This window comes from Leucoraja erinacea, chromosome 21 (assembly GCF_028641065.1).
Source record: "Leucoraja erinacea ecotype New England chromosome 21, Leri_hhj_1, whole genome shotgun sequence".
Taxonomy (NCBI): domain Eukaryota; kingdom Metazoa; phylum Chordata; class Chondrichthyes; order Rajiformes; family Rajidae; genus Leucoraja; species Leucoraja erinaceus.
In genome coordinates, this window is record NC_073397.1 from 17,670,945 (window position 1) to 17,698,041 (window position 27,097).

Below are 27,097 nucleotides of genomic sequence, written 5' to 3' on the forward strand. Positions count from 1 at the left end.
TGGACATGTTTATCCCCCTCTCCCTCACCCCTGCACTTATATCCACCTATCACTCACCGTGCTATGTCCTGCCCCCTCCTCTCTTCTAGCTTTCTCAACTCTCCCTCAACCACCCCGGCCACAATCAAATACCCGCACATCTTTGGGATGTGTGAGGAAACTGGAGCACCCAGAGAAAACCCAAGCGGTCACAGGGAGAGCGTGCAAACTCCACTCAGACAGCACCCAGGTTGGGATCAAACCTGGGTCTCTGGTGCTGCAAGGCAGCAGCTCTGCCAGCCGCACCACTGTGGCGCCGACATTACATTAATGCTGGCGTTGACAGCACTTCCGATATCAGAAGATAAAGTTTAGATTTGATATATAGTAGGTAACATTTTTACTTGTGTATACATTCATTTTATAAAAAAGCCAAACAGTTAATTTAATCACTGGTAAACATAGATATTTTATAATTGATAATTTTTTTTACATAATTGTAGTTTAAAATAAGATAATTAAAGGTATTTGGAACAGGAAACAAAGTGCTGGAGGAACTCAGCAGGTAAGAGGAATGGTGACCATTCAGTCTAAATAAGGATCCAGACCTGAAACGTTGCCTGTCCACTCCCTCCACAAATGCTGCCTGACCTGCTGAGTTCCTCCAGCATTTTGTGTTTTGCTGAGGATTCCAGCATCTGTAGTTTTTTTTGTGTTTCCCAAAGTATTTGTAACATTAGTCTAAAAAAAGAGAAAAATAGAAAATAGGTGCAGGAGTAGGCCATTCGGCCCTTCAAGCCAGCACCACCATTCAATATGATTATGGCTGATCATCCAAAATCAGTTCCCCGTTCCTGCTTTTCCGCCATATCCCTTGATTCCGTTAGCCCTAAGAGCTAAATCTAACTCTCTCGAAAACATCCAGTGAATTGGCCTCCACTGCCTTCTGTGGCAGAGATTCACAACGTGAAAAGGTTTTTCCTCACCTCAGTCCTAAATGGCCTACTCCTTATTCTTACACTGTTGAAAAAGCAGGAACACTTCATGGAAAGAATTTGGCAAAGATTGGTTTTAGGTTTGAGGTGGCCACCCATCGCATTGCTACAGAATTCTTCAAAAGGTTGTTTTTACTCAGTGAAGTCGTTTTGAATTGTGGTCACTGTTGTGACAGCTGGTGGCAGAGCAGTTCTGATAGACAACATTGTGATAATGACTGGAGATTCTTGCTGTGTTCAAAAACACAAAACTCTGCAGGAACTCAGCTGGCCAGGCTGCATCTGTGGAAGAGAATGGACAGATGATGTTTCAGGTCGGAACCCTTCTTCAGAATCCTCCAGCACTTTTTTTAAAAACTCAGGATTCCAACATCTGCAGTATCTTAGCGGCACGGTGGTGCAGCTGGTGGAACAGCTGCCTCACAGCGCCAGAGACCCCGGTTCAATCCTGACCTCAGGAGGAACTGTCTGTGTGGAGTTAGTACATTCTCCATTTCTGCAGTGTAGTTTAGTTCATTATTGTCGCGTGTACTGAGGTACAGTGAAAAGTTTGTGTTTGTGTGTTATCCATGAAATCTAAAAGACTATACATGAATACAATCAAGCTGTCCATAGAGCACAAAGGATAAATGGTACAACATTTAATACAAAGATATAACATTTATCCTACAAGATTTTTACAAGCAGCACCTGTACTCAGGATCAAACCCGGACACGTTGGAGTTGTAAAAAATGATTTTTTTTCTCTCTACCTAGGTCCATGTGACCGTAAAGTACCATTGCACCATTGCATCAGTGAAAGCTTGGGAAAGGCGCTATAAAAATGCAAGTCCCTTTGGCTCCAATTAATTGCACCTCACCGTCCAAAGTGTGGCTCCGCCTACAGAGAGGTTTACACCGTTGCTTTGCAGTCTGGCAGAGTTTCCGTCTACCAGGACACAAGCGGCAGACTGAGCAAGTGAATTCTTCCTAAGTTTGGGACAGTGGAGCGAGGAGACCTCCGCGACCTCTTGAATGGACGGCTTACAACAAACACACTGACGTTCACTCAATCCTGATGTCACCAGGTCTAATAGGAGTATAAAGCGGGCCCGCTGTGGTCGTGCGTGGAGTAAAAGGGACTAGGGATGTTTTGAGGCGCCCGCTGTAGCTGGTAACTTCAACGGCGGATAGAACTCTCAAAGAAACTCTGAAGCAAGTGGAATAACTCGGGAGGTGAGTTGTAATAATTCTCTGCAAAGTATAACAAGTTGTAAGATACGTAATGTGTGTATGTTTGGAAAGATTAGCTCTGGTCTAAACTGGGCAGAAAATGTTATATACAAAGTTTTAAGGCATTGAGTCACTTTTCCCGTCCTGAAACAAGGTTCTGGTGGCGTGGTAACAGTTAGAGAGGGGAGGGGGTGATTGTGGAGGATAGCTGCCTCGGGGAGGAGGTCAGAATAACATTTATAAACCATTACTTTTTCAACATAGTCTGATCACCGCTGTTCAGCTCAAGTACGTCTGACACATTCCCGTTTCCGGACTGAAGCTGCTTTAACATTAAAAGAAAAACATAGTTTAAAGAAATGTCCATAACATGCTCGAGGGTCTAAGGAAATTTTATTTCATTAGGGGTGGCGTTATCCGAAAAAAAAAATTTGCCACCCATTCACACGGGGACAGAAGACCATAACAGACCCTTCGGCCCGCTTTCTCCATGCCGACCAAGTTAGCTGCCTGGACTGTCCCCTTTGCCTGCATTTGGCCAGCGACCCACTAAACCTTCCTATTCATCCATCTGTTGTTTAAAAACCAGAGTTGAATCTGTTTCTATAGCTTTCTCTGGCACTCATTCCAGATGTGGACCACCCTTTGAGTGGGAACCTTCCCCCTCTGTAATCTCTGCTCTCTCAATTTAAGTCTGTGCCCTCTAGTTTGGCGATCCTCTACCCCGGGGGCAAAACAGGGTGAGCATTTAGTTTATCCATTTTCCTGCATTTGGCCTTCTATATCCTTCCCATTCCAACAGGGTGGAGCAGGGCCAGAGGTCTGGGTTCGATCCTGGCTCGCTGCGTTCCCCCTACCAACAGCATGGTCTGTCTCCGGGTGCCCCGGTTTAATGCAGGTTAATTGGCTTCAGAAACATTTTTTTTAATGTCCCTAGTGTGTAGGATAGTGCTGGTGTAAGGAGTGGTCGCTGGTCGGTGCGGACGAAGGGCCTGTTTTCATGCTTTAGTTTAGACGAACGGGCCCTTTTGGCCCACCGAGCCCCGCACAGACCAGCGACATCTTTTACATTTACCAAGCCAACGAACCTACAAACCTGTAGATCTTTGGAGTGTGGGAGGAAGCCGAAGGTCTCGGGGGGAATCCAAGCAGGTCGCGGGGAGAACGTAGAAACTCCGTACAGACAGCAGCCGTAGTCGAGATCGAACCCGGGTCTCCGGCGCTGCATTCGCGGTCTCTTTCTTTAAAGTCTAAAAAATGTCAATTTGTCTTTAAAAAAAAAAAAAAAAAAAATCATAATTGTATCCACTTCTATAGCTTCTTCTGGCTGCTCATTCCAGGTACAGATAAAACGACCGTTCTCTCTCTCTCCCCTCTCTCCTTAAACCCACGCCTTCAGTTTCTTCCATCAAGCAACTGAACTGTTCTCTCACCACCTAGAGAGCGGTCTAGACCTACCGCAATGGAGACTCTCGGACTGACTTTACTGGACTTTATCTTGTCTTAACGTTATTCCCTATATCTGTAGCAATGTTACAAAATTTTGAGATTTAAAAAATCAAGTCTGCAATTTATCCCATCAGATAAAGCATAAAAAGAAGTTTAATTTGACACCTAATTCACTTTCATATCTTCAGTATTAAAAAAAGTTATGGCCATTTTCATACTCGGAAATTGGCATCTAGTTCCCCATTGATTTTCCATTGACTTAACACAAAAGTTGTGATCAAGGACAGTGAAATGGCCATAACTTTATTAAAAATTAAGAGAACTGAAAGATATTTTCAGTTATTATAGATTGAAGCATTCTGAAACAAATATTAAACAATCTTACTTGGATGACCTGAAATTAAAGCATATAATTAGTTAGTTACCCAATTGTAGCTAATTCCAAAATTCAATTACTAGATCTAAACATCTATCCATTTCTTAAGAAAAGATTAACATTTTTAAATAGCCTAAGTGTCCAAAGAACATTCACACAAGAATTCACAATAAAACATGATTTTAAAATCTCATTGACATTAATTTATAGGCCAAATGGAAGGGATTTAGTGTTCAATTGCTGTAAATTAATGGCCATTTAAATCAGCTTGCAAGTGGGACTTTCGCAAACCCGGTGGTTTAGAACGCTGCCATTGCGGTGGATTTGAAGCCCATATGCGGCATGAAAGATACTGCGGGATTGAATGGGCCCCCAAGTCGCGTATTCGCAACTTAAAATTTTGAATAAAGGAATCTTAAGAAGCCCTTTTTAATGTAAAAATAAAAAACCTACCTTGCCTTGTCCCCTACATGAGATCCCTCCCGTTGTCGGTGTTCGCGGCTTTAGAGGATGATTTTTAATTTACGCTAACAATTAAATAATCCAATTTAGTTTAAAAATAACTGCAGCGAACGAATTTTGCAGCGATTTTTCGTCAGCAATTAAACAGGCTGATCAACGTCGATTTAAACAGCCTGGAGGAAAGGGGGATTTAAACCCGCCCCCCCCTCTCAGGCGCCAAGGTCGCGCACACGGGCAGCGGCAGAACTGCAGTGCCGCTGAAGGTAACTTTTGCAACATACCTAATATCTGTACACTGTGGATGGCTTGATTTGAATCATCCAGAGTCTTTTTGCGGACTGGATAGCACGTGACAAAACAACTTTTCAATGTACCTTTGTACACGTAATAGTATCAATAAACTAAACTAAACTAGTTTTAGAATCCTCTGCCCTGGTAAATTAACGGTGAGCATTCACGGTAACCATTTGACTGCATTTAACCCACATCCTACTAAACCCTTCCTATCCATATATCTTTAGACTCTATAGGTACAGTGCGAAAACAGACCCTTCGATCCACTGAGTCTGCACTGACCAGCGATCACCCCGTACACAAGCACTGTCCTACACACTGGGGACAATTTACAATTTTACTGAAGAAAAATTAAACTACAAACCTATACGTCTTAGGAGTGTGGGAGGAACCTGGATCACCTGGAGAAAACCCACTCGGTCACAGGGAGAACGTACAAACTCCGTACAGACAGCACCCGTAGGCAGGATTGAATCTGCGTCTCTGGCGCTGTAAGCAACTCTACCTTGCTGCCCTGTATCAGTCCAAATGTCTTTTAAAGGTCGTAGGTTTGGGACTAAATGGGCCTGTCCCACATGCGACTTTTTCGGCGACCAGAAAGACGCTATGATTCTTTGAGTGACTGAGAGACTACTCACGACCATAAACGCGACATGTCGTGGGGTGAAGCTTGTACGGTCGTGAGTAGTTGCCCAAAGAGTCGTACCTTGTTCTGGTCGCCGCTGGATTTTCAACATGTTGGAAATTTTCGGAGACCTGCTAGACGATGACGGCTGCCGGCAAGTAGCCGAAAAAAATTGCGTAAGTGGGACAGGCCCATTAATCAAAGTGAAGAGATGGAAGGCGAGGATAATTTGGCAGGGAGAGGCCATGGAGGGTTCTAAAATCGAAGGATTTCTTTATCATTAATGCTCTGTAGTCCCATCTTTGAAAGGTGTCACAGAAGCTGTGGGAGGATCAGAGTTTGCTCTAATTAACTCCATGGGGACGTGAGCCAAGCCACCAGATAAAGGGATTGGAGGAATTGCCATTGTCTACATGAGGCCCTACCAGCTGGGTTTGGTGATATCACAAGATCATCTTCTTGTCAACAGGGAATGAATTATTAAAAGCTTGTTGCAAGGTATTATCTGGCATTTTTTATTTCATATTTCAGCCGTGTGGTAACTGATACAAAGACAAACTTTCGCGTTGACTCTCAATTTGTCAATGGATCGTAGATCTGTAAGTGCTAAAACGGACCCTTCAGCCCATCAAGTCCTAACTGGCCCTTGGGTATCCATTTACAGCAATTCAATTTTTTTTCCCCATCTCTTCTGTTCATCCCAATTGTTATCAGACAACTGAACCATCCTCTCACCAACTAGAGAGCAGTCCTGGCCTCCATCTACCTCATTGGAGACCCTTGAATTATCTTTAATCGGACTGTACTGGACTTTATCTTGCACTAAATGTTATTCCCTTTATCCTGTAAGTGTACACTGTGAACAGCTTGAATGTAATTGGGTATAGTCTTTTTGCCAACGGGATAGCAGGCAACACTGTACCTCGGCACACGTGACAATAAATAATCAACTAAATTAATTTTGATCAAAACCTACCCTCCCAAATTCTACTATACCAGGGATAATTTAGAGACTATTTTAACCCACCAACCCCCACAGTGTTGGGGTGTAAGAGGAAATCTACACAGTCACAGGTAGAAGGTGCAAACTTCACGTAGACAGTAACTGGGATCAGGATTGAACCCGGATTGCCAGAGCTAGGAAGCAGAGATTTTATGTGCATCTTCTCGCTGTCGAAGGCAGTTTAAACAGGAGCGGTTAACACAGCTTTTAAAGAAATAGATGCAGTGGATCTTTAGCTGAAGGATTTGATAGACCAGGGATTTCATTCAAATGCTGTGTTTAGGTTAGTTCCACAAGAAGTTGCAGACAACTGTGGATGCAGCCCAGACCATCACACAAACCAACCTCTCTTCCATTGACTCCATCTCGACCACGCTGCTTCAGCAAGGCCACCAGCGTGATCCAGGCCCAGTCTCACCCCGGCCATGGTGAAATGAATTTTAGGGGTGAGAATACAGCGTGTTGATACACTGCAATATCTGATGATCATTCAAGGAGAAAGGGAAGAGGTAGAGAAGTATGAAAACGCACACGTCCAGATTCAGGGACAGTTTCTTCCCAGCTGTCATGAGGGAACTGGACCATCCTATCACCAACTAGAGAGCAGTCCTGGCCGACCATCTACCTCACTGGAGACTTTCAGACTATCTTTAATCACACTTTACTGACTTTGTCTTGTACTAAACATGAATCCCTTTGTCTCGTATTTCTGCACTGTGGACGGCTTGATTTTAATCATGTAGTCTTTTCACTGACAAGATAGCACACAACAAACAAGCTTTTCATTGTACCTTGGTACATGTGGCACTAAACTAAATTGGAACTATACAATGTTAGCCAGTGTAATTGACAAGTGATCACTCTTGCAAGTTCACATTGACTTCATTAATTAAAACATTGAAAATTCCCATCCATGTTTTTAAACTTCTGTGTTAAATCCATCTTCTATCATCCGACTGTTCCCATCCACGTGCGACCTGCTGGACAGAGTATTTTCCCATTGTTCCTGACCCAAAATGTCACCTATTCAGGTTCTCCAGAGATGCTGCCTGATCCGCTGAGTTACTCCAGCATTTGTCTTTTTTTAGTAAACTAGCATCTGCAGTTCCTTGTGTCTACTTGTTCCACTGTTGTTTGTGCCCCATACTTAGAAGTTCCCTCTCTGAATCCCTTCCTATCTCCAGAAACAAAGAACTGCAGGTGCTGCTTAATACACAAAAGGACACAAAACACTGGAGTAACTCAGCGGGTCAGGCAGCATCTCTGAAGAATATGGATAGGTGATGCTTCAGGTCTGAAGGTGGATCTCTTCAATTCTTTTTTTTTACCCATCTCTGGCCTTTGTCCAATCTTTGTCCACTCTGCCTATCAACTGCACCCCCTCTCCCTATCAACCCCCCCCCCCACCACCCCCCCCCCCCCCCCCCCCCCCCCCCACCTGTGGTTGCCTATTACCTACCACGCTTTGTTCTGCCCCTCCTTTCTTCTAGCTTTCTTCCCCCCCACCTCAACAATCAGTCAGAAGAAGGATCCCATCCTGAAACGTTACCTATCAATGTTCTCCAGAGATGCTGCCTCTGTTACTCCAGCACTGTGTGTTCCTGCCTATCTCTCTCCAACACAGATTCAGATTTGTTTAGCTCATTGTTTTATATTCACCAAGATGAAATGAAGTCCCTTGTTCACCTGAGCTCACTTGGTACGCAGTCAATACAATAAATACATGAACACAAAATGGAAGAATGATGTAAAGATTGTAGTGCGGGGAGTACAAGAAATACTGATGTACAAACATGGGATAACCCAAACGAGGGAGAGGTAAGAGTACGTGACAACTCTCAGCTCTCAAACATGGGGACTTGGAGCATTTCCAGCACAAGTAAAATGCAACTGCCGATAGATACAAAATGCTGGAGTAACTCAGTGGGCCAGGCAGCATCTCTAGAGAGAAGGAAGGGTTGACATTTCAGACCCTTCTTCATACTTCTTGCTGCCTGTCCTGAGTTACTCCAGCATTTTGTGTCTATCTTTGATTTAAAGCAGCATCTGCTGTTCTTTCCTACACATGTTAAATTGCCATTCAGCGCTGGAAAATAATGCAAGGTCTGATCGTCCGCTTTCAAAGGTCCAGTTTAATTTGTTGGTGCAAGTGTGCTCATAGGATCATAAATGATAAGGAGCTGAATTAAGCCATTTGGCCCATCAAGTCTACTCTGTCATTCAATCATGGCTGATCTATTTCTCCCTCCTTACCACATTCTCCTGCCTTCTCCCCATAAACTCTGTCACCTGTACTAATCAAAAATCTATCTTATCTCTACCTTAAATATATCCACTGACTTGGTCTCCACCGCCTTCTGTGGCAAATAATTCCACAGACTCGCCACCCTGCTACATCGGCCCAGTATTCCATGTTCACAGGAGCGGGTTAACCCAATAACAGACCCATCAGTTCTCAATTCCATGGGTCAACTTTGCTGCACATCGCCCAACAGATTAAGATGATGTAATTAGATATGAAAATATCTCTGGTGCACCCGGAAATTTTTAGTCTGCTGCACTGGTGGCGCAGCTGGTAGAGTCGCTGCCTCGTAGCGCCAGAGTCCCGGGTTCGATCCTGACCTCGGGTGCCGACTGTGTGTGGAGTTTGTATGTTGTCCCTGTGAACATGTGGGTTTCCCTTACATGCTCCAGTTTCCTCCCACATCCCCAAGCCGTGGGTTTGTAGATTAATTGGCCCTCTGTAAATTGCCCTTGGTGTGTAGGAAATGGATGAGGAAGTGGGATAACATAGAACTGGTGTGAAGGGGTGATCAATGGTCAGCGTGGACTCAATGGGCTGAATGGCCTGTTTTCATGCTGTGACTCTGAAATTTAAAAAAAAAAAAAAATTCTTACATGTAGCAGCATTACATGCCTGTGAATGCAGCGCTCATAGCTAATATGAAACATTAAAAAGTCAACTGAAATAAAAAAATCTGAATATTGGTGCAAAAAAGCCCAAAGTCCTTAGTGCAACCAAGACAGTTTGCAGATTGTAGTTTAGTTGATGTTTATAGTGTTCAAAAGCCTGATGGATGTTGGGAAGTAGCTGTTCTTGAACCAGGAGGTCACGGTTTAACAGGAAAGACTGCGTGTGGAACACCCAGGGTGCAGTGGAGATACGAGGAACTCCTGATCCTGAAATCTTGAGCAAAAAAACAAAGGGACTCAGTGATTCAGGCATTATCTGTGGAGGGAATGGACAGATTATGTTTTGAGTCAAGATCCTTCATACAACTTCCCTTCTATTGACTCCATCTACACTTCACACTGCTTCAGCAAGGCCACAGCATAATCAAGGACCAGTCTTGCCCCAGTAACTCCCTCATCTCCCCTCTCAAATCAGGCAAGAGGTGCAGAAGTTTGAAAACGCACACCTCCCGATTCGGGGACAGTTTCTTCCCAACCTCTTGCCAACTAGAGAGTGGTTTTAACCTGCCATCTACCTCAGTGGAGACCCTTGGACTATATTTAATCTGACTTTATTGAACTGTATCTTGCATTATATATGTTATTCCCTTTAGCCCAATGGAAACAAAATACAGGAGTAACTCGACGAATCAGGCAGCATCCCTGGAAGCAAAGGATAGGTGACGTTTTGAATCGGGAACCTTCTTCTGAACAAGGAGATCTGAAGAAGAGTCCTGACCTGCAACATCATCCATTCTTTTTCTCCAGCGACGCTGCCTGACCCACTGAGTTACTCCAGCAATTTGTGTCTAGCTTTTCACTGTACCTTGGTACACATGACAATAAACTAAACTAAACTATCTTTCTTTCTCCAGCCTGGCTGCGATGACCCTGAACACCCAAAGAGGCGTCGGCCATGCTGCCTTGCAAAGGCGCGCAAGCTCTCCCGTGCCCTCTGCCCACCAGCACGCCCACGCCCACCCTGTGCGTAGCCTGACCACGGAGAGGGAGCTGGCCGCCTGCCCCTCACTGCCCCCCCGCAGACCCACACTGGGCTACTCCATCTCCTGCCAGCCCATGGACAGGGAGCCCACCGGGTGGTCCTCCGACTCGGCCGAATCCGATGCCTCCAGCGACTCCGGCTGCGGAACATTCCGGGTACTGCTCCTCGGCGACTCCGGAGTGGGAAAGTCCAGCCTGGCCAATGTCTTTGCTGGGATCCAGGATGTTCACGTGGAGGACTCTGGAGGTAAGAGTGGAGAGCTGGGGCAGGAGGAGAAAGCAGCACAGTGGTAGAGTTGTTGCCTTACAGCGCCAGAGACCCAGGTTCGTTCCTGACTAAGGGTGCTGTCTGTACGGAGTTTGTACGTTCTCCCTGTCATTGGGTTTTCTCTGGGTGCTCTGGCTTCCTCCCACACTCCAAAGATTTGTAGGCTTCCTTTTATCCAGGAATGCTGCCCGTCCCGCTGAGTTACTCCAGCATTTTGTGTCTATCTTCGGTGTAAACCGGCATCTGCAGTTCCTTCCTACAGGTTTGTAGGTTAATTGGCCTCTATAAATTGTTCCTAGTGTCTAGGATAGAACTAGTATATGGGGATCGCTGGTCAGTATGGACTCCCTGGGCTGAAGGGCCTGTTTCCAAGCAGCATCTCCAATGTAAAGACACAGTTCAGCCCCTTTAACCTGGATAGTAGTCAGTACATCCCAGTGGGATCAAAAAGTGGGATAACCTAGAACTAGTGGGAATGGATGGTCGGCATAAACTCGGTAGCCCAAAGGTTTTGTTCCCGTGCCATATTTTTCAATTGATCAATAGGGTTTCAAAGCCATTTGCTATCACTGATATTCCATGGTGAGATCAAACACATTGATATGCTGGTGAAGATATCCATATTTTCAGACTAGTGTCTGAATGCTTTTTGTTTTTCATCTTTTTTTAACTTCACTTGCATTAAGCCGAGGAGATCTGCTCAGTATTAGGGTAGCAAAAACTGCTGGAGAAACTCAGCGGGTGGGGCAGCATCTCTGGAGCGAAGGAATGGGTGACGTTTCGGGTCGAGACCCTTCTTCAGACTGGACTCTGTGTTGGGCTTAGTTGATAGAAGTACAGCTTTTGAGTCAAGGCTCAAGTCCCACAACCAAGACTTGAAGACATGTTCAAGAAGTAACTTAGAAGTTATTTATTGTACAGCACACACACAGGAACAGGCCCTTCATTCCACAATGTCTTTGCTGAACATGACGGCAAGACCAACTCTCATCTACCCGTACATAATCCATATCCCTCCATTGGGTGGCACAGTGGCGTAGTTGGTAGAGCTGCTGCCTCACAGTGACAAAGACCCGGGTTTGATCCTGACCTCGGGTGTTTTAAGGTGAGAGGGTCAGTTTCAAGGAGATTCATGAGTCAAGTTTTCTTGACACATGGTGGTTGGAAGGTGATAGAAACAAACACAATAGCACTGTTTAAGAAGCATTGTTTAAGATTATCATTAAAAGGAGATGATTTTCCTGAGGGATGCCAGAATGTAGAATCGTTGAAGCAAGTGGTCTACCTATGGCACAGGCAGCTGCGAACCTACATTTTTGGGGCCCTGAAGCTTGAACTGTTATGGGGGCCCCTTCGCAACCAGCAACGAGGTCTGGGTAATCACTGTTATCTTCTTCAATGGGGTTGTTCCACGACAGATCACCACAAATTTTTATTTCTGTCATAAATGTTAATAGTGTTTTAAATTATTTATAATTATTTTATTAAATGTATCTAGAATGAAACTTCCTTAATTTGAACACTTTTTCGTTTATGGCTAGCCTACATGATACAGTACTTTTAATTTTTATGAAACCTTTTAATTTTTATTTTAACTATTATTTTGTATTGAATTTCACTATTATTAATATTATTTTTTTAAACTCAGTGGAATCATACAGTGGACCCAAATTTTTCAAGCAATGTGTGGGATTACAATGTGGACTAAGCATGATCACCTCCAGAAAAAAGGCTGGCTAGTTCACCGGCGAGGTCCAGGAGGCTGGCTAGGCAACTGGCAGGGTCCAGGGGCAGTGCCTCGGTGGAGATTCAGCTCCTGCATTTTCAATGAAAGTGATCCTCAAGCTTTCTGCTAGTAGTTTACATAACAGAAGCTTAGAATTTTTCTAACACATGAGCAGTAAAATAATCCCCAAAAGGTATATATTTCATGAAATAGACAATACGTGCAGGAGGCCATTTGGCCCTTCGAGCCTGCACCGTCATTCACTGTGATTATGGCTGATCATCCACAATCAGTACCCCATTTCTGTCTTCTCCCCTTATCCCTTGACTCTGCTATCTTTAAGAGCTCTATCTATCTCACTTGAAAGCCTCGAGTGAATCGGCCTCCACTACACTGAGGCAGAGACTTCCACAGATTCACAACTCGCTGTGTGAAAAGGGTTTTCCTCATCTCTATTCTAAATGGCCTACCCCTTATTTTTAAGCTATGGCCCCTGGTTCTGGACTCTCCCAACATTAGAAACGTGTTTCCTGCCTCTAGCGTGTCCAAAGCCTTAATAATCTTATATGTTTCAATAAATGGCCTCGTACAGCTAAAAAAATAGTTACAAAAATATTGTACCTGAAATGTCTCTTTGCCTAGCACTGAGATGAGAAAAAAACTTTTTCACCCAGTTGTGAATTTGTGGAATTCTCTGCCACAGAAAGCACTTATCTCATCTCCTTCAGCAGCACCTCGGTCTCCCTTCCTGAGCTCAGACTCCCACTTCTCCTCACCTCACCTACACCCAGTTCCCTTCACTTGCATACCTACACCGCGACTCACTAAACCCCTCGCCTCACTAAACCCCTCGCCTCGATGATACCTCACTACCAAACTTCTCCTCGTACCTAAACCTGGCCTCGACTAAACCGTAACTCATTAAACCTAGCCCCTCAAATAAACCTCACACCTTAACCGCACCTCAACTTAACTAAACCTGCCACCTCATGACTAAACTCCATCTCATACCTAATCCTTGCCTCGACTAATCGCATCCTCTCTCCCGCTCCCGAGGGAGGGGGTGGGGCGCAGGGAGGGGCGCACGTGCGTTGACGTCGAGCCCAAGCCCCTTCTCCCCACCCGTGGTGGCCACAGCCCCTCCCCGCGGGAGAGAGGCGGTGATTAGTCGAGGCGAGGTTTAGTGAGTTGAGGTTTAATTGTGAAGTTTAGTCGAGGCAAGGGGTTTGGTCGAGGTGAAAAATCTGATTCATTTCTATGAACACAAAAAAAAAATTGGAATTCCGATTGAAATGGGAAGAATATCTGGACTAAAGTTGCTTCTGGGGCCCCTCTGGGATTAGGGGCCCTTAAGCTTCATTAGTTTCATAGTAGATCTGCCCCTGGGCACAGGTCCTTTCAAGAGTTATCAAGATGGACACATTGGAATGGAACAGAAGGATAGAAAGACAGCTGATCCCAACTGTTATCAGGCAACTGAATCATCCTAACACAACCGGAGAGCAGTTCTGAACTACTCTTTGGTGACCCTCAGACTATCTTTGATTGGACTTTGCTGGCTTTACACTGCACTAAATATTATTCCCTTATCATGTATCTATACACTGTAAGTGGCTCGATTGTAATCATGTATTGTCTTTCTGCTGAATGGGTACCACGTAACAAAAGCTTTTTACTGTACCTCGATACATGTGACAATAAACTGAACTGATCACTGGGCCAGTAGAGATGAAAGAGAGGAAGGCTGGTTTGGTTTAATGTTTAGTTCAGAGATACAGCAATGAAACGCGCCTTTCAGCCCACCGAGCCCACACCAATCACAGGTGAGGTGTCAGAAGATTTAGAAATTATATGAGCAGGAATTTCTTCAGTCAGAGGGTGGTGAATCTGTGGAATTCATGGCCACAGGGAGGCCAAGTCATTGGGTATTTTTAAAGCAGAGATTGACAGGTTCTTCATTCATATAGGTGTCGGGGCTTATCAGGAGAAGGCAGGAGAATTGGGTTTAGAGGGAAAGATAGATAGATTAGCAGTCGACTCGATGGGCTGAATGGCCTAATTCTGCGCCTATAACTTATGACCGTGGGTTGGTTTTTCTTGGAGTGGTCACAGGGAGAACGTGCAAAGTCCACGGCAACAAAACCCGAGGTCAGGATCGAACCAGGGTTTGTGGTGCTGTAAGGCAGCAGCTCAACCAGCTGTGCCGCTACAGGTGGGGACCAGAACATGCAGATCTGTTTCTATGCTGGAAACTCCAGTCATGTTAAAACAATTTGCAATTTCACTTGCAGGGCTTGGAGAAAGGAGGAAATGGCTAGACGGCTAGAAATAGGAGGCATCTAAACAAGCTGGACTTGTATGTACATAGTTTCCATAAATATATTGTGCTGATACAGCTCATGGCTGTACAGGGTGCAGAGCTGGAATGCGGTGGAGGATTCAACATTCCCCAGGCGAGGCTATAAATACAGATACCCACAACACGGGCCAACTTGCCCGGGTGTAGGAGGCGAATGACAGTTTATCCTCGCCCTGCCCTGGCTAATCCCACGTGTGTACACACCCAGAATAAACACACTGGTCACACTTGGATGTGATGTCTCCTGTGGTCAGGCAGCCCTACAGAAGTAGCACATGTACTGGGGCAGTAGACACAATGTGCTAGAGTAACTCAGCGGGTCAGGCAGCCACACAGAAGTAGCATGCGTTTGCGTTTAGTTTTTGGGGTTTAATTTTAGGGTTCAGTCTTAAGTTTAGTTCAGTGATACAACATGGAAACAGGTCCTTCAGCCTATCTAGTCCGTGCCAACCCTTGGTCATAGTACACTAGCACTATCCTACACATTATGGACCAAAGCCAATTGGCATACAAACCTGCATGTTTTTGGATCGTGGGAGGAAACCAGAGCACCCAGAGAAAACCCACACAGTCACAGGGAGAACGTACAAACTCCGTACAGGCAGCACCTGGGGTCAGGATCATACCCGTGTCTCTGGCGCTGTAAGGCAGCACATCTACCGCTGCGTCACTGTGCCCTCCCGTGCACCATATATACTCTGCATAAAAATGGACAGATTACATTTTGAGTTGGGACATGTCCTCGGATTGATTGGAGTAGGAGGAGGAATCTGGAATAGCGAGGTGGGGTGGGACAAATAATAGGTGGTTACAGGTGATGGGGGGGTGGGGGGATTGGCAGATCGGTGGAGTAATTGACAGAGGCTAGAGGTGAAAATGAGATGAGAATGTCAGATAAGGAGAAAATGTAAAGCCGGAGGGAGGGATATGGGTGAAAGGAGGGAGGAAAGTGGAGGGGATAAAAGGGTATTGGGAGAACATTTTATCCTGCCTGCTATCCAATCAAATCAGTTAATACTACACATAAATACAATCAAGCCAAAGTCAAATGCAATAGGTAGACAAATGGGAAGATACAGAGCCTGAAGATAAGCCTCGACTCGAAAAGTCACTCATTCCTTCTCTCCAGAGATGCTGCCCGTCCCGCTGATTTACTCCAGCGTTTTGTGTCTGTCTACAGAGTGCAGAATATAGTTCTCAGCATTGTAACACGTCAGTTCCATAGACAAAGTCCAATGTCTGCAATAAGGCACAGGTGAATCGAACAGTACACAAGCTGAGGGCCATACTGAAGCCTGATAACAGAGGGGAAGAAGCTGGTCCTGAGTCTGGTGGTGCGCACTGTCAAGTTTAGATGTGGCCCTTGTGGCTAAGGGGATCAGGGGGTATGGAGAGAAGGCAGGTACGGGATACTGAGTTGGATGATCAGCCATGATCATATTGAATGGCGGTGCAGGCTCGAAGGGCCGAATGGCCTACTCCTGCACCTAATTTCTATGTTTCTGCTTGACGGGAGTGTGGGGAAGAAGGAATGACTAGGGTGGGACAATGTTGATTATGTTGGCTGCTTTTCCGAGACTGCGTGTAGATGGAGTCGATGGTGGGAGCAATGTGGTGACGTGACCAGCAATTCTGGGACAAAGTAAGGAGATGGAGGAGTGAAGGCGCTTTGAATAAATATAAGAGAATTAAGTTATTTTTTCAACTGTATTTTTGTAATGTCTGCTGTTACAAAATGTCAGGGTCTGCTTTAGTCTCTAGATGTCAGAAAACAGCAAGTGAGATCTACAGGGTAATTAATAATGGCTGGGGCTTGTTTGCAGCCTAACTTCAGACGTCACAACGGAAAATGGTTAAAAGTGTTAGCTTAACTTCTGATGGGGGGGGGGGGGGGGGGGGGGTTGGGGGGGGGGTGAGCATTCCAAATTAATGGGCTCTGTCATTGGACGGTCCGCAGGGAATATTAGAATTCTAGCAATGTGCCTCTTTGTGTTAACCACAAATAAATTCCACTGTTTGCAAAGTAAATTCTTTGGAGATTTGATTCCTGATCTATTGAATAAAAATAGCTCACAGTGTGGATATTGGACATGCTTCTTTTCCACTTGATAAATTTGAAGGAAACCATTAGCAGATTGCTCTTTTTCAACGTTGCAAAGCAAAAGCTAGAAGATTGAAAAAGGGAAGCCCAAACAAGTCTGAGACTTCGGAACTCCATCCTTAAAGGGAGTTCTTCCCAGCATTTTTGTGTACCTTCGATTTTCCAGCATCTGCAGTTCCTTCTTAAACTCTTCCCAGCTGTTATCAGGCAACTGAACCATCCTATCACCAATTAGAAGGTGGTCCTGATCTACCTCATTGGAGACTCTCATTAATTGGGCTTTACAGGACTTCATCTTGCACAGGGGTCAAGGGAAGAGCGTTCATGTCGCGGCCCTGTTTCCACCAATCTTTCCACCACTTCACCCAAGAAGCGCAAGACTCTATTGTATGCAGATGCCGAGAGGAGTGTTCAGCTCTGGCTGAACAGTTTCTAATCTTGTGATGCGGACTCGATAAGAAGATCTTGCACTACATGTTATTCCCATTATCCTGTACCCGTACACTGTGGACAGCTTGATTGTTATCATATAGTCTTTCCACTGAAGATAGACAGAAAGTGCAGGAGTAACTCGGGGGTCAGACAGCATCTCTGAAGGAAAGGAATAGGTGATGTTTCGGACTGAAACCCCACTTCAGACCGAAAGTACAGTGGGGGGGGGGGGGGGGGGGGGGGGTAGCAGAAGGGTTGTGGCCTAAATCATCGCCTGTCCTTTTCCTCTAGAGATGCTGCCTGACCCGCTGAGTTACTCCAGCACTTCATGTCTATCTTCTGTATAAACCAGCATCTGCAGTTCCTTCCTACACATATAGTCTTTCTGCTGACTGGATAGCACGTAGCAAAAAGCTTTTTACTGTACCTCAGTACACATGATAATAATAATAAGCGAAACTAAATCGCTCTGCTCCACTCACAATCCATCCTGCTCTCAGGATTTTAAACCATGCTCTTTCAGACTCCTGTCCAGGCTATCTCCTTAATGAGTAGACACAAGGAACAGCAGATGCTGGTTTACACAAAATGACACCAAGCGCTGTGGTAACTCCCCAGGTCACGCAGCATCTCTGGAGAACATGGATAGGTGAAGTTTTAGGTCCTGACCATTCTTGCGACTGATTGTACGAGGGTGCGGAAAGAAAGCTGGAAGATGGGAGGGGCAGGACAAAGGCCAGAGATAAAAGCAAGAGGTGTGAGACAGACGGTTGAGGAGTTTCAAATTGTAAAGCCGGAGGAAGGAATGGAGGAGAGAAATGGGTGTCACAATAGAACTGTAAAACAGGGTGCATGTACTGAGTCTTTTACCCAGAGGGGAATCAATTACCAGAAGATATAGGTTTAAGGTGAGAGGTGAAATATTTACTAGGAACCTGAGGGGAAATCTATTTCACACTATAAGGAACGGGTCTGGGGAGGAAGTTGAGGTAAACACAATAACAAGATTTAAAGATGCTTGGACAGGTACATGGATAGGAAAGGTTTAGAAGGATATGGGCCAAATGCGGGCAGGTGGGACTAGCGTAGATGGGGCATCATGGTGGATATGGACAAGTTGGGCTGAAGGGCCGGTTTCCACACTGTATGACTGTATGATTCGAAGAAGGGCCGGACAGTGAGATATATGGGCACATTCCAGGGTGGGGGTTGGGCACAGGAAAGAGTCTAGGGAGGGTGTAACTTAGATGGAGTATTCAATGTTCATACCATTGGCATGAAATGTTCGTTGCTGTTTATCTTTGAATCCACTTGTCCACTGCCAGCGTAACCCCCAGAGTCTCTGGTTCCTCAAGTGAGGCCACAGGTGGCCGTAGAATGGATAGCCGCATGTCGCTCTGGGAAGAGCTATCTTGGGCAGAGTCTAGAGATAGAATGCAGGGAGCCCTGTTAGATCTGTGGTGGCTCAAATTGGACACCCAGAAAATAGAAAGCAAAATTCCCTTCCCATCACCAGCACGGGCCCAGATGATGAGCTAAGGAGTATTTTTACCGGTGCTAAAGATACCTCGAGGTTTTCCCAGCCACCAGCCATGTTAAGCTTCCACATTGCCCGAGGCATGTGAGTGAGCTGGTCTTTCGATGAAATTAAGCCTGGGTTCATAGTGAATTTAGCAACTGCGTTCCGCACTGTTGCATCAGCAGTTGGCTTGTGCAGTGTGTCAAGCATTAGTGTCTCGGCAAGATTGCCAATTCCAGCGGATCGAGGTTCCTCCACCACTGGAAGGTTTGTGGCATCTTTTAAAGCAGCACCGTACAGTCAATGGAGGCACAAGGAACTGTAGGTGCTGGTTTATAAGGAAAGACACAAAGTGCTAGAGTAACTCAGCGGATCATGCAGCATCTCTGGATAACATGGATAGGTGACGTTTTGGGTCGGGACCCTTCCTCCGACTTCAGGTTGATCTCTATCGTGTCGAGGCCAAGCACCAACTCTCGGACTCCTCCTCATACCTACTCTTTAGACTTTAGAGATACAGCGCAGAACAGGCCCTTGGGCCCACCAAGTCCATGCCCACCAGCAATCACCCTGTACACCAGCACTGTCCGACACACACACACTGGGGACATGTTACAACTTTACTGAAGCCAATTAACCTACAAACCCATATATCTCTGGAGTGTGGGAGGAAACCAGGGCACCTGGAGAAGACTCACTCGGTCACGGGGGGAACGTGCAAACTCCGTACAGACTGCACCCGTAGTCAGGATCGAACCCGGGTCTCTGGCATTGTGAGGCAGCAACTCTACCGCTGTGCCACCGTACCGCCTTGGCATCCTAGTTTAACGCTACACACAAAAGATGCCACTTACAACGGGGCAGTACTCCCCAGGTCATTTGCTAGAACCTTGTGCTCCAGTCTCTGGAGTGGGATTTCGTTTGAACTTCTTTTGAGGTTCAAATGACAATAGAATTGTATTGTTTTGTATGTATTGTATTTGAACTCCTGATGGCCTGTTTGCGAGGCACCTCTTGCTCGGTTTAGCCTTGACTGTGCCGTGTTTCTCCTTTCGTTTCAGAAGATACATATGAACGAACATTAACGGTTGATGGAGAGGACACAACATTAATAGTGATGGATACTTGGGGAATTGAGGTAACCATTTCTCAATCTAATTAATTCATGGACAATACGTACATAACTTCATACATCACAGAAGCAGAATTAGGCAATTTGATTCATCGAATCTACTCCATCATTGAATCACGGCTGATGTACCTTTCCCTTTCACCCCCATTCTCCTGTCTTCTCCCCATAACCTGTGACACCCTGACTAATCAAGAACCTGTCAATTTGCACCCTAAAAATATCCATTGACTTGGCCTCAAAAGCCTTTTGTGGCAATGAATTCCACAGATTCACCACCCTCTTACTAAGTAAATTCTTCCTCAACTCCTTTCTAAAGGTATTTTCTTTCATTGTGAGACTGTGCCCTCTGGTCCTAGACTCTCCCACCAGTGAAAACATCCTCTCCACATCCACTCTATCCAGGACCTTCACTATTCGGTAAGTTTCAATGAGGTTCCCCCTCATCCTTCACAACTCCAGTCAGTACAGGCCCAGTGCTGCCAAACGCTCATCATATGTTAACCCAATCACCCCCAGGATCATTCTTCTGAACCTCTTCTGGACCCTCCCCAATGCCAGCACATCCCTCTGCAAATCTGGGGCCAAAACCTGCTCACCATAGTCCCCATGGACAGGATTGGCATTTATTTCCCATCCACAATTGCCCTTGAGAAAATGGAGGAGATTTGCCGTCTTGAATTGTTGCAATCTTTCCAGTCACGATATTCCCAGGTACAATTGAATACTGAGTTCCAGGATTTACAAGGTTACAGCGATGTAATGCTGCAGCTTTATAAGACATTGGTCAGACTACATTTCGAGTATTGTGAGAAGTTTTGGGCCCCATATCTGAGGAAGGACGTGCTGGCGTTGGCGAGGCCAGAGGAGGCTTATGAGAATGACTGGGTTAATATATGATGAGCTTTTGAAGGCACTGGGCCTGTACTCACTGAAGTTTAGAAGGATGAGGGACGACCTCATTGTAATTTACTGAATAGTGAAAGGCCTGGATGGAGAGGATGTTTCCAGTATTGGGAGAGTATAAGATGCAGAGGCCGCAGCTTCAGAATAAAAGGATGTCCCTTAGAAAGGAGATGAGGAATTTATTTAGTCAGTGGGTGGTGAATCCGTGGAATTCATTTCCACAGATGGCTGTGCAGGCGGTCAATGGGTGTTAGGGGTTGTGGGACGAAGGCAGGAGAATGGTGCTAAGAGGGAACGATAGATCAACCATGATTGAATTGTGGAGTAGACTTGATGGGCCGAATGGCCTAAACCTGCTTCTAGAACATATGCAATTATGAACAATAATGAAAGCCAGAAGTGGGTGGCAAGTTTTGGGGCGTGTGATAACCAGCTGCCCTCTGCCCACTGCAGGGTGAGGAACCATGGGTGCAGGATTACTGTATGCAGGTGGGCAACGCGTACATCATTGTCTACTCCATCACGGACCGCACCAGCTTTGAGAGCGCGTCCGAGCTCCGCATCCAGCTGCGGAGGATGCGGCAAGCAGAAAACATCCCCATCATCCTGGTGGGAAACAAGAGCGACCTGGTGCGGTGTCGCGACGTCTCTGTTGAAGGGTGCACGTTGGTCTGTGTGTCTAGAGTTGGAGAGATCACCAGAACCGCACAAAGGCACATGGCCCGGGATTGGTTTCAACTCAATGGGCGGAATAGTAGGGTTACTGCCTTACAGTGAGTGCCAGAGACCAGGGTTTGATCCTTACTACGGGTGGTGTTTGTACGTTCTTCCCGTGACCTGCGTGGGTTTTCTCCAGGATAACCGGTTACCTCCCGCACTCCAAAGATGTGCAGGTTTATAGGTTAATTGGCCGGGTATAATTGCAAATTGTCCCCGGTGTGTGTACGGGGCTCGCAGATCGTTGCGGACTCGGTGAACCAAAGGGCCTGTTTCCGCGCTGTATCTCCAAACTAAACTGAAGTCATCCCTAGATTATGTGTAGGAGGAACTCCTGTGTGGGAAGAAACGGCAGCACCCAGAGAAAGCCCATACAGTCACGGGGATAATGTATAAACTCCGTACAGACAGCACTGTAGATAGGATCGAACCCAGGACTCCAGCACTGTAAGGCAGCAGCTCTACCGCTGTGGCGTCCTGTGCTGAGTTGGTGCCTTTTTAAAAAAATATATTGTTCTACCTCAAGCTCAGAGGCCAAATAAATCGTCTTGTGGGTTGGAAGTGGATGAGAAAGTGGGATAACATGGAACTTATGTGAATGGGTGACGATGGTCGGCATGGACACGCTTGGCCTGTTTCCATGCTGTATCTTTCAATCAATTCAATCGATGATCATTACTGTAGAAACATAGAACTGCAAATGCTGGTTTAGGCCAACAATAAACACAAAATGTTGGAGTAACTCAGTGGGTCAGGCAGCATTTCTGGAGAAAAGGAATAGGTGATGTTTTGGGGTTGTAACCTTTCTTCAGATTCTGTGACTTCAGTGTCTGAAGATGGGTCCTGACCTGAAATGTCACCTGTTCCTTTATCTCCAGAGCTGCTGCGTCCCGCCGAGTTTTATTTTCATCCCTAAATTACTTCCGCTATTTGGAATTTAAGGAGCAAGGGTGTATTGTCTGAATGATCCAACACACATAGAGAGAAGCAAACCTCAGATCTCAGCATGTGTCAGGGTATTTGAAGTTTGTCTTCAGGAAACTAGTTTAACTAAATTTGACCTTGATGGTACTAAGATCCCATTAGACTTGCAAACATTGTAAGAAACCAATCCTAGCATTGTTAAGTCTTAGTTACTTGCTGAAGAGGTCCGTCTACCCAGTTCATTGAAGAGATGCCCTTGACTCCACAGAACAGCATGGGACTAGAAATGTATGTGTAAGAACGAACTGCAGATGCTGGTTTACAGCGGGTCAGGCAACACCTGTGGAGAAAAGGAATATGTGACCATTTGGCTCGAGACCCTTCTTCAGACTGAGGGGGGGGGAAGAGGGAAACTAGAGGTTCGAAAAGGTTCAGAACAATGCGCGGCTGGCACCAATGACCAAGGAAAAGTGGAGCCCACAATGTTCCATTGATGGATGTGGAAGAGGTGATAATGAAGGGATAGTGAAAGGCCAGGATCGAATGGATGTGGAGAGGATGTTTCCACTAGTGGGAGAGTCCAGGACCAGGGGCCATAGCCTCAGAATAAAAGGAGTATTTTTAGAAAGATGAGGTGGAATTTCTTCAGTCAGAGGGTGGTGAATCTCCGGAATTCAATGCCACAAAAGTCTGTGGAGGCCAAGGCAATGGATATTTTTAAGGCAGAGTTTGATAGATTCTTGATTAGTATGGATGTCAGGGGTTATGGGGATGAAAGCAGGAGATTGGAGTTACATAGAAACATCGAAAATAGGTGCAGGAGGGGGCCGTTTGGCCCTTCGAGCCAGCACCGCCATTCATTGTGATCATGGCTGATCATCCACAATCAGTAACCCATGCCTGCCTTCTCCACATATCCCTTGTTTCCGCTAGCCCCTAGACCTCTATCTAACTCTTATGTTTAATTCATCCAGTGAATTGGCGTCTACTGCCTTCTGCGGCAGAGAATTCCACAAATTCACAACTCTCTGGGTGAAAAAGTTTTTTCTCATCTCATTTTAAAATGACCTCCCCTTTATTCTTAGACTGTGGCCCCAGGTTCTGGACTCCCCCAACATTGGGAACATTTATTCTGAGAGTGAAAGCTAGATGGGCCACAATGGTATAGTGGAGTAGACTTGATGGACTGATTAGTTTTGTTCCTATAACTGAAGAACATGGTAAGACCAGTGAAACTAGCAGGATGATTAGGATGGGGGTGGGACGGAGAGAGAGGGAATGCAAGGGTTACTTGAAATTAGAGAAATAATCTTCATACCGCTGGGTTGTAAACTGCCCACGCTTGCCCTGTCTGTGATGCCCACATCCAGTGGACTTGGTCTCTTTCTCCACATGGTAGGACCAGAAATTGCCACCCATTGCCCATCCTATGAATCATGCCTGAACTAGCCACATAACTCCCTTGATTACATTCAACTTGGAATCCTCCAACATCGTTCACGTCAACATGAATGACTTCTGCCCTAATGATATGGATCAGAGTCAAAGAATTTGGAATATCTTTTCATCCCTCTTCAATTTATATGTTTCTTGGTCCAAATCGAGCTTTGTTGGCAAGCTGGTTATCAGTTTGTAAATCTTTATTCATGGCCTTTTCTCACGCTACCCAAGATCTTGTAGCTACGTGAACATGGTCAGGCAGAAGTTCATTGCAGTAATTAAACCTCAAGAGCAAACCTTTCCACTTATTGGTAACTTGGAAGCTTTCTGACAGATAAAAATAGTCCGATTCTCACTGGGAGGCTTCAAGCTCTTGGCTAGAAACAGTGTTTGCTCATCCATTGACCTCATGAGCCAGGAATCCAAACAGCAAACTTTAAGCATGACTCTCACTCAAACTTGGACATCTTGCTAACAATGATTACCAAGCAAGCGCAGTTTATCACCAGCATTGCTTGGGATTTGAAGTTATTTAGATTGGGGTTTCCAAAATATTGCTGCATCTGGTTAACTGAAATGGAGCAAAATTCTGGAAATGTTCAGCGGGACAGGCAGCCTCTATGGCAAGATAACAGTTACGTTTTCAAGTCGGATGTTTAATGCCAAAGAATCCAAAAAGGATTCTACCTGATTGGAGACCCTCAGAATATCTTTAATCAGACTTTACTGGACTTTATCTTGCAGTAAATGTTATTCCCTTTATCATGTGTTTGTGTATTGTGGACGGCTCGATAGTAATCATGTATAGTCTGTCCGCTGACTGGTTAGCAAGCGACAAAGGTTTTGTCTGAACCTTGGTACACGTGACAATAAAGGCAGGGCAGGCATTGAGTTCTCTCCCCCTCAGTTGCCTGTGTTCTGTTGCAGAGGGTCGAGCGTGTGCGGTGGTCTTCGACTGCAAGTTCATCGAGACGTCCGCCACCCTCCACCACAATGTGACGGAGCTCTTCGAGGGCATCGTGCGCCAGATCCGCCTGCGCAAGGACAGCAAGGAGGCTAACGAGCGGCGGATGGCCAACCACAAGAGGCGGGAGAGCATCACCAAGAGAGCCCGCCGCTTTCTCAACAGGTTCGTGGCAAAGAACAACAAAAAGATGGCCTTAAAAGTCAGGTCAAAATCTTGTCACGACCTGTCGGTTTTGTAGAAGTCCCAATAACCCAACTACCAGTGGGGAACTGTAAAACGCAACCAGCTAGTTACATCAGGACCAAGATGTGTTCACTTCTATGCCTCTCCTGATGACCCTTGTTGGTGGCCATTGTCTCGTGATCGACTGGTTGTTTGATCCCGATGGAGAAAACTTGACTCGGTGAAGATGGCAGCCAGCAAGATGGGTTCCTGCAACATCTTCCTGAAGAACCTCCATGTTCAAAAAGCGAAGAATGAACCAAAGTCCCACAAATAGATGCATGAACCAAGCATACAGTATATGTTACATTACAACGGTGTGGAAAAAAGCACTGCTGGTTGATATCTGGGCAAACAAGACTATGACGCTTCCATTCTCTTCCATTGAAGATACATCCTTCTTCCTTTAGCAGAGTAATCCTCAAGATGATCGCCTTCTGCTTGGTACAGGTGGTTCTGCTACAATGCAGTGATTTTGTTCCTGAGAACCCTCGCATTATAGAATATCGCTTTAATAATTGTGACAATGCGGTTGGGGGCTAATGAGTTTCAGACTTATCCCCCTCGGCAGGATTTTCAAAAGTAAAGGTCTTTTTAATTGCTACAAGTTTATTTTTGTTACTGCAAGCTAAAGGTATAAGGGCATTGTTTAATAGAGTATCTTTGGACTTTAAAGAAACCGTGTGAAAAAAGGCCCTTCAGCCCACCGAGTGCGTGCCAACCATCGATCTTCCCGTACACTAGCACTATCCAACGCACGAGGGACAATTTACAATTCTTACAAAGCCAATCAACCTTCAAGCCTGTACATCTTTGGAGTGTAGAAGGAAACCGGAGTACTCGGCGAAAACCCACCCAGTCACAAGAAGAATGTACAGACAGCACCCATAGTCAGGAGGAAATCCAGGTCTCTGGCGCAGTAAGACAGCAACTCTACCGCTGTGCCATTGTGCTGCCCCAAGGATCAATAGAAGTGATTGCTTATCAATTTCATTGGCTACCTGCAGTGAAACTGACAACTGGTGTTCTTAGGTGGCAATGATGTCTGATTACTGCAGGGAGGTTACATGAAAACCAAGTTGTTTTTTTCCCCAAATTTTTTTCCCCATGACAGCTTTTTTTCTGCTTGTCAATTTCCAAAGTAGTTATAGGTGGTTCTCTAGTGCCTGATCAAAATTGTGCAATACCCGATTTGGCCCGCATAATACAAATAGTAATCCCTAATGCATCAGTCGCATTATATTCAATTCACAGTATGAAAGAGCGCTTGATAGGCAAACTACCTGTACATGGAGTGGAAGCAGGCCCTTCGGCAAAACTTGCCCACACCGCCCAACATGTCCCTTCTACACTAGTCCCACCTGCCTGTATTTGGCCCATATCCCTCTAAACCCATGCTTTAAAATGTACCTGTCTAAATATTTCTTAAATGTTGTGATAGTACCTGCCGAAGGAACCAGTGGGCTGAAGGTTTATGTGCTGTATCTCACTATGGCTCAATGAAATGCTCATATTTTTAAAAGGTTAATAGGATCAATGATTAGACTGAAGATTACTCTAGAGACACAGTTTCCCCTCTAGAGATAGATAGATAGGCAATTATTGAAGAAAAGCATTTGAAGAAATCAGAAGGAATACAATGTTATATTCTGGATGATCCAGGCAGCGAATCTCAATTTCCAAGCGATTCCAAGCTAAAATTGGAGGGTTGATAATCCTATTTCTATATACTTCTGAATATTTTTATATCTAAATCTCCAGGTGTTTAAGGGTTCCACACACAATGGATGGTTGGGAATACTGCACGTATTGAGACCATAAAGATGTCTATGTTGGGCTTAACTGCGAAGGCCCATGTATAAATTAATTGGCCCTAATATAATGTACAGAATTTTCTACCTGCTTTCTATGTTGACTTTTGCAGGTGAATTTTGAACCAATTTCTGTAATATAGCACTTTGTGTATTGTAGATTTAACTTTTGCAATAAAAATGGTCTTTGATTTCTAAATCATATATAACTTTGAAGGAGGACATGT

At 45.3% G+C, this 27,097-nt stretch overlaps 1 protein-coding gene across 1 annotated transcript; it reads left to right on the forward strand.

Annotated features, from left to right (window-relative positions):
- Positions 1-565: 565 nt before the first annotated feature.
- rem1 (RAS (RAD and GEM)-like GTP-binding 1) lies at positions 566-27,097 on the forward strand. Its single transcript, XM_055652267.1, has 5 exons — positions 566-2,189; positions 10,223-10,596; positions 19,816-19,892; positions 21,243-21,448; positions 24,778-27,097. Exons 2-5 carry the CDS (start codon positions 10,233-10,235, stop codon positions 25,073-25,075), a joined length of 945 nt encoding a protein of 314 aa, XP_055508242.1. The 5' UTR covers positions 566-2,189; positions 10,223-10,232; the 3' UTR covers positions 25,076-27,097.